The sequence below is a fragment of the Anneissia japonica genome, unplaced genomic scaffold, assembly GCF_011630105.1.
Source record: "Anneissia japonica isolate Jap-2015-1 unplaced genomic scaffold, ASM1163010v1 scaffold287864_len1152817_cov193, whole genome shotgun sequence".
NCBI lineage: Eukaryota > Metazoa > Echinodermata > Crinoidea > Comatulida > Comatulidae > Anneissia > Anneissia japonica.
Genome location: NW_022710960.1, coordinates 1135613 through 1143417, shown reverse-complemented (window position 1 = coordinate 1143417; position 7805 = coordinate 1135613). Strand labels below are relative to the sequence as shown.

The window sequence follows — 7805 nt, the reverse complement described above, 5'->3', positions numbered from 1 at the left end:
CGGAGACAACAATGGTTTCACTATACCGTACTGTACACATGTAGTCTAGCTTCTGACAGAAGCTGCAAAAGGATTACCCTATCCAAATATAAAGTTTGACTTTATCAAACCACAACACTGCTGTGTCTGTAGAATCTTATCTAAGCCACAGTATAAAATTAAAGTTTTTGGAGTGTAGATAAAGTTTTCTGTCAATCCATCACATTTAAGACAGTTGGACAATGAAAGTAAACAACATTACATAAATGTTTTCCTCTTATCATACAGTTTACTAGTCTTTTCAAGGGTTGGGGGTATAATTGTCTTTTATTAGTGATGGCTTTAATATTTGTCGAAATAAAAAATTATTAATTAGGGCACGACGTCATATCCAGTTTTGCTTGGGTACGGACGTTTGTAACGAACAGATATCTGGAAAGTCACTTTTGCCTGTTTACAAAAAACAGCGTAACATACATGCTATATACATACATACACACAAAGGGTATCCTAAAGGTTCCTTTGCTTGAAAGCATAAGAACCAACAACACTTGCTTATTAAACAGATTTCGTAGTGGGGATGTAAAATCCTGTGACCTAAAAGGAATTGAACCAAGGACCCTCGAATTACAAGGCAAGCATCTTTACCAATAATCTACAATACTAAGGTAGTTGCATGTGGTGCAGTATGAGACGTTGGACTATCAATTGGAACGTCGGGGTTCGACCTTCATCTGCCTGTCTTTACCCAGGAGTATAAATGGGTACCTGGTAGGATGTGAATGACTTGGAATGAAATTAGTAGTGCTGATTACACGCATAACTAGGAATAATTCCCGGGTAGCTGTGAAGGTGTCGTGTTAAGTCTGTACCCAATGCCTTGAGCCTTGAGTAGTTTTCTGGATATATGCGCTATATAAATCCTATAAAATAAAAAAATCACTCAAGAGTAACAAATTCTGTGAGCATCTTCCACACACACGATCACATACATTCTTCAAACTGTCTCAAAATGAGGGTTAGGGGTTAGGTTTAGGGTTAGGTTTGCATAAAACAGCAAATTAGCAAGAGCTCTCTGGTACTGTATATTGTGTCCGTGTACGACACAGGTGGACAAAGTGCGGCCCGACGGCGATTCTTTTGCGGCCCACAAATAGAAATTAAAAACCCTATGTGTGCAGCCTGCCAAGCAACATTGGCTAGAAAACACCGTTTTTCACGGCCCAGCACCAATCATATGTAAAAAGTAACATTAAAACTCGGCAGAAAGTGGTGTAAAAGCAATGCTTTAAGTTTTTTGGAAGCCCTCGGTATTTAAATCGAAAATTCATTTGGCCCTCCGACCGATTTTCACCCCTGGTGTAAGATATACACGTTGAAAAGGTATTTGAGGTTGAAAGCCTGTATACCTGTCGAGTGTGTGAATCGGGTGCAAGTTAAAACCACATTCTTTGCAGGATCTTTACACAGTATTCAGGAAATTACAAGCAATCATCTTACGAGAGGGAGGGGGGGGGGCGCGGTACTGTGCCACAACAATAGGCCGATACGATTCTATCGAGAACACAAGACGAAGGGTGTGCAACAGATTGTTTTTTTAATGAAGATCTCAGTTGGCCACCAAAAAGCTGCAGACGACAGTACTGATGCTATATGGTGAACATTTAATGCTTACAATGTGTTTGTAAAGACATTCGTTCACTGCTTTAATACAACTTCATACTCTGTTTTTAATACTACTTTTACAGATGATTGCCACCAGACCATAACTAGGGGCTTCACGTAAAAATATGGTTTTAATATGGTTTTTTAATTATTTTTGGAGGCCAAAATATAACTGCTGCTGTACTGTATGTGGCCTACAGGCCTAGCTTTGCCTATACAGTAATACGTATACAAATAGCTCAGGACAACAATTTTCAATTTTACAATGTGACTTTATTTATTTGTTTATATTCTACAGACATTTGTGTAGGCTGTGTGTTGATTAAACAGAGAATTGATGGCAACAGGCTTAAGAATTCTTTCTTTATTGTTCCTCTGGGCTAACAATTGTTGTTTTCTCCGATACGTAAATACCATCCAAGAATTTACGAATGTCTTTGTTCTTCACAGTTGTCGACTGTTGAATTGAAGCGGCTGAAGAAAAAAGAAATTAAAAACAGCGTTAAAACAATGAAATGAATAATGTTATAATTAACAATATAACAATGCACAATAAAATGTACAACATAAGCAGAAATGTGAATAATGTTTTCAGGGAATTTATTTGACGGAGGCGTTTATTTTTTGGTGTAAAAAGTCGTATATAATCTTTATTCAAAGTGGAGCATTTATTCGAATAAATATGGTAAATGAATACAAGTCAACCATCATGCAATCATTTTAAGGACATTTTTCCATTCATGCACTAATCAACATTTACGCATTTTCAGTGTATGGAATTCAACTATACTAATCGCTTATTAGTGAAACCAATACAATATTTGGCCCATACATGTACTGTACATTACTAAATGCCAATAAACAGTAATACTATTTCTAAGGTATATTCTTGGCATAGATCCTTTATGAATATTGATGTAACCTACTGAATATTCATAGAGAAAATATAGATATTGCATACCACATTGAGAAACTTTTTCGATGTCATTTCCCTCAACAATTAACTCGTCCTTCATCTTTTGAGACTGAGATACAACGACGCCTTCTTTCATGTGAACACGACGGATGAATTTCTCTCCGAGGAAGTTTCTGATCTCAATTAGAGAGCCGTTCTCTTGGATGTTACAGTTGATGGGAAAATGAGCATATACTGACCTCATTTTGTATTTGTACCCCTAATAGTGAAGAATATAAACAGAAATAATGTTTTTTTTTTTGTTGAATAATTAACCTTTAAATTTCTGCTTACTGAGCACTTGATGACCAGAAGCCCAATTTGTTTAGGCAGTCCGAGTGGATGTTCATTAAAAACAATCCATTGCATTCTAAACAAAAGTGCATTGGCCAATGACCAGTGGCATAATGGCAGAAACCAAATTTTGTATGCCCATATATAGTCATGATGTGCCCATATATAGTCATGATGTGTCCATATATAGTCATGATGTGCCTATATATGATCATGATGTGATGACATCATGTCCATATTAGGCATGTCACAAGTTTTTATCAAATAAAATTTGATAATCTGGATAGGGCTCAACAATACAGCTCTCTTGTAGTTTCAACTGCATATGACTATGTCAAAGGTCAAAGCAAAAATAATTTGGTAAAAAATTAACTGTTTGCTTGGTTTCCATACAAGTGCTACAAGCTATCACTGACAGCTTTTGGTGAAGCTCATTGGTCAGTCAAATCAGAGAGCCTTCCTGATTACGTGGGGGTTGCTACATAGTAGACCGACGGCATCAAAAAAACATAGTGACAGTATAGCGAATTTAAGGAAACCAGTCTTAAAGTAATAACAATATAAGAATACAGATTATAGTACAATACAGGGTATCATTATACCCTGCACTAACAGAAGGCATGTTTATAGCATCACTTACCAGTGTTACACCTTTGATCATGTTTTCAATATGGGTGCAGATGGTACGAACACTGGCCAACTCCTTCTTGGTACCAAACCATTTGTCAACTCTGATCTTCTTGCCTACAACAGTCAACTCCACTCTCATGTGTCGGAAGTTGCGAACCAACGTTCCTCTTGGTCCCGTCACCGTGACAGTCCTTGCTTTGATGGCCACAGTCACTAAAATTTATAAAATTAGAATGTTACAAACAGATTTAAAGAAAGTTAGATATCAAAACATGAAAAATGTCATTATAATATCAAATCAAATTGTACTTTTTTTGTTCCCCTCATAACATACAAAATCTTATTTCTTGAGCAGAACTTTGATTAAAATAGTTATAAAAGTAAATATAAAAAGTATTGCATATATTATTGTTATTATTATAATAATTATTATTATTATAAACATTTTCATAATCTTGAATACAGACATCAATCAAAAGCACATAAAAAAAAAATTAAAAAAATAATGGTATGAATTTTACATTAAAAACCAAGAGATGCATATATAAAATATTCATTCTCAACAATAAACACCCCAGGGTATTCATTCAAATAAATGTGGTCTCACCACAAATTAAGTCTCATTGTTGAACATAGAAAATTTAGGTATACGAGAACCAGGTTTTATAGCAAATAATACCAACGATGCATTTCAGTTTGAGGTGAAACCTCACAAATACCATATATCTGATCATATGCTTTCAAGGTTAGGGTATAGCTTTTCAGCACAAGCAGAAATAGTACTTGTTTATTAATATTACTGGATAAGCATGACAAACAATTGTACAGTACTAAAAATTACCATCAAACGGAATATTACACTTACCATTTTCAGGGACTTCAACGAACCTTGTTGCCAGGATAGTCTTCATGGCTGTACCTGAAAGTAACAAAGCAAAAACAATTTGTATATTTCCTGGAGGAAACGTTTTGACTCACAATCAGCAACATCTCGTGCCTAGGCAGAAAATCAACACAGCACCAATCACAACGAGCATACCATAGGCATCATTTACAGTAGTTTTGATTTCAATTCAAACTGAGCACTGCCTAGAGGCCTGCATCCATATCGCTCTCATCGGACTCCATTTTCAAATTCGTGCTTTACTAGACTGTTGTTGTTACAAAATCATTAGACCATGGAGCACTTTACATTTCAGAGTGCAGTGAAACTCTGACATCAACTTGGCCAATAAAATTTTTTTTTTTTTTAAAAACAGTAGCCCGTGGAGCGCGAATTACTATTTCGTATACAGTTCAGAGTGCAACTCTGACAGCGATTTGGTCAATGAAATTGGTGTTTATCGAAATCAGTAGACGGTAGAGCGCGAATTACTATTTTGTATGCAATTCAGAGAGCTGTTTTCAGGACGAAATTAAGTGGACTTCTAAATCATAAGATTATCATTTTTATTCGGAAATGCGCGATATATTTCAGCTGGCCAAAATTTGTAAAAAGCGGATATTTTCGACCCAAAATTGGAGTGCGGAGCTTTGCTTAAATAAACAGAGCAACTCCGACGAAATTGTTAATCTAAATCATAAGATTATCCTTTTTATTCGGAAATGCGCGATATATTTCAGCTGCACAAAATGCATAAAAAGAGGAGATTTTCGACCCAAAATCGGAGTGCTGAGATTTTTGGAGTAACTCCAGCGAAATTGGAGTGGTTGGAATGTCCGTTTAATAATCAGATGTTTGTGAAGGCAAAGTGCGAAGGCATCAGTATCTTAACTACAGTAATAAAATCATGTTTGGGTTGATTTTAATATTAACACTGTTACTATATCATGTATCAAAACATTTAACACATCAAATGTAAAGGGTCATGATCACTCTATACCATACTGTAAAGGGTCATGATCACTCTATACCATACTGTAACATTTTTGCACGGATGATACCTCAAAAACAAGCTCAAATTTGCTTGGAAAACCGCTAGGAAAATAAGTGTGCAGGAATTGTAAATACTGCATAATACATTGTTTATATATTAAGATTAAGTCAAAGCCCAATTTTCTTTGGCAAAATTGGAGCAGAATCCAGTCCATTATTTTTATGAAATGAGTGGAAGGATTTCTAGGTCAAATCTTTGTACGAAGAATATATTTTTCATTCAGGCCTTACTTTATGGTCTGGACTATACATAACTGTCAACCTTGAGAAATTAAAAATAGTAAGAGTACCGAAGGCACAAACAGTGGCTGGGTGCCGTCAAGGGCTCCCAGTCTGGGTCAACAAAACTTGTCAACTAACTACCAAAAACATGATTTGAAGTTTGATATGATGCAATAATATAAAAAAATAATTTACAGTGTTGAGCCTTTTGATAATAAGTGTTTGTGTGACCAGACTGTCAGTAAGAATCTCAAAATTCCCATCCTGACCTGAATGAGGAAGAGGTTACAGTTATGCTAGCAGCCTAACCCAAATGGTGTGCTACTTACCCGGGGCTAGTTAGGCTTACTACCAACTTATCTAGGTCTACGAGGCCTAGGCCTTGGAGAGGCCTACTACTAGAGGTCTAGGCCTAGGCCCATACACCTCAGGCCCTACCATACTAGCTAGCCTAGGCTAGGCCTAGCCAACATTTACCGCGACCGATTCAACAAACGTTCTTTCTTTTTATTTCACCCACGACAAACACAGCTGAATGAGGAATTGTGGATTGATAAATATCTAAAGCAACACATTGAATAATGACATTCTTGTCAATCTAGGCCCTAGGCTTAGTCCACGGGCGAGAAGTAGGCCTACATAATGCCTCAACCACCGATACCGGCAACACAGATACGTAAACATTGCATAGAAATTAAACAATATTTGTTATTTGGTTTAAAAATAATACGCAATACTTTGTAACACATATTACATAATATTAAATTAATTCATTTTTGTAGTTTTTATTCAAGGATGGCGGACAAATAAATTAGAAACTAAAGGATTTTAATAATCACTTGATTTTACTCACGAACCTCTATCTCATACACCAGACCGAAAAGGTCGGTTTGGGACAGAAAGAGGTCAAAGTGAAATTCTACTAGGCCTACCTAAGCTACTCTAAGTAATTAAATCATAATCTTATCGATATTAATAGGAAACAAAAATAATAAAATAAATTAAATTAAAGATAACTGAAGTATCTGTTTTAAAACATACATGTTGGTGATTAGATTCTATTTATTAATGACAAAATATACATATTTCCAGCAATCTAGGTATTCAACCCACGTACACAAAACTTCCACCTGGACCGATTCTCACCTCTGTATGGTTGCTTTAGAGAAATACCTTAAAATTATTAGTTTAATCAATAGCTCGAGAAGTACAGTACTTTCAATATTGCTAAGTCATAAGTGATATTGAACGTGTCTGTCATTTATTTTTCTTAGATTTGATAGCAGAGAAGAAGCTAGGCCTAGGCCCCTCTTCCCTCGCAGCTTAACAATACATCAACAACGCAGCCGAGCCGCGCCAGCCTGGCAAGTGTCAGAGTAGCGGAGGCGCGACCAACATGGACAGTCAAGGATTTTACCCAAGTAACTACGGTGAATCGCCGTACGACAACCAGCAGCAGTATGGTCAAACAGGCTACGATATGGGAGAAGCATCCCCATATGAATCACAACAGCAAATAAGGTACTCACAACAACACATACATGATACATTTATTATTAATTATTTAATTAATTTTAATTAAATAATTAATAATACATGATACATTTATTATTAATTATTTAATTAAAATTAGGCCCAGTGAGTTTACTGAGAGTAAATTACTTAATTTTTAAACTTCAGTCAGGCATATGCCAATTAGTAAATACATACAGTAGTAGCCACTAACCATCTCACATCATTTGAGACGGTCCCACATTTCAAAGTGATTTTGGATGAAACACACATTTTGCAGAGACATGCGTGATCATAAATTTGTCACGCATATAGCACAGGTCAGTGCATGATAACAAATATGAGAAAATTTATTTAAAATTATAAGAAATTGGTTTTATTAAAAATATAAAAATGATCATGCAGGTACGGTACTTGAATACGTGAATACTTAATTCACTGATGCGTTACTAAAAATTGATCAGTATGCCTATTCATTTTTTAATAAGTATTGAAATGTTTGTGCACAGTAATTCGGGTACCCAAATTAAACATACTTTGAAACTGTACTAAAAATATTTTTGTTTATGTACCGTATCTTGTCTTGTCAGCAAATACTCGCCGAAATTGCCC

The 7805-nt window shown here is 35.7% G+C and overlaps 2 protein-coding genes across 2 annotated transcripts in view; one reads left to right on the top strand and one right to left on the bottom strand.

The window, feature by feature from the left end:
- Positions 1 to 1895: 1895 nt before the first annotated feature.
- Positions 1896 to 6601, bottom strand: LOC117107195 (60S ribosomal protein L9-like). Its single transcript, XM_033248804.1, has 5 exons — positions 6539 to 6601; positions 4389 to 4442; positions 3534 to 3736; positions 2606 to 2819; positions 1896 to 2118 (listed from the first exon to the last, which is right to left on the bottom strand). The coding sequence occupies exons 2-5, from the start codon at positions 4432 to 4434 to the stop codon at positions 2009 to 2011; spliced, it is 573 nt and encodes a 190-aa protein (XP_033104695.1). The 5' UTR covers positions 4435 to 4442; positions 6539 to 6601; the 3' UTR covers positions 1896 to 2008.
- A 183-nt stretch (positions 6602 to 6784) lies between these two features.
- The window catches only part of LOC117107141 (protein YIPF5-like), a 4204-nt gene continuing 3183 nt past the window's right edge, over positions 6785 to 7805 (top strand). Inside the window, exon 1 of the mRNA XM_033248701.1 lies at positions 6785 to 7202. Within this exon, the coding sequence (XP_033104592.1) occupies positions 7078 to 7202 (125 nt within the window). The 5' untranslated portion in view covers positions 6785 to 7077. The remainder of the gene's footprint in view (positions 7203 to 7805) is intronic.

What these genes read in the sequence shown, in the direction of transcription:
- LOC117107195 (XM_033248804.1), bottom strand. Translation starts at nt 4,434, where the DNA reads ATGAAGACTATCCTGGCAACAAGGTTCGTTGAAGTCCCTGAAAATG. An exon ending in CGTTGAAGTCCCTGAAAATG is followed by an intron (nt 3,737 to 4,388) that starts GTAAGTGTAATA and finishes TATAAATTTTAG; the next exon opens with TGACTGTGGCCATCAAAGCA. An exon ending in TGATCAAAGGTGTAACACTG is followed by an intron (nt 2,820 to 3,533) that starts GTAAGTGATGCT and finishes CTTCACTATTAG; the next exon opens with GGGTACAAATACAAAATGAG.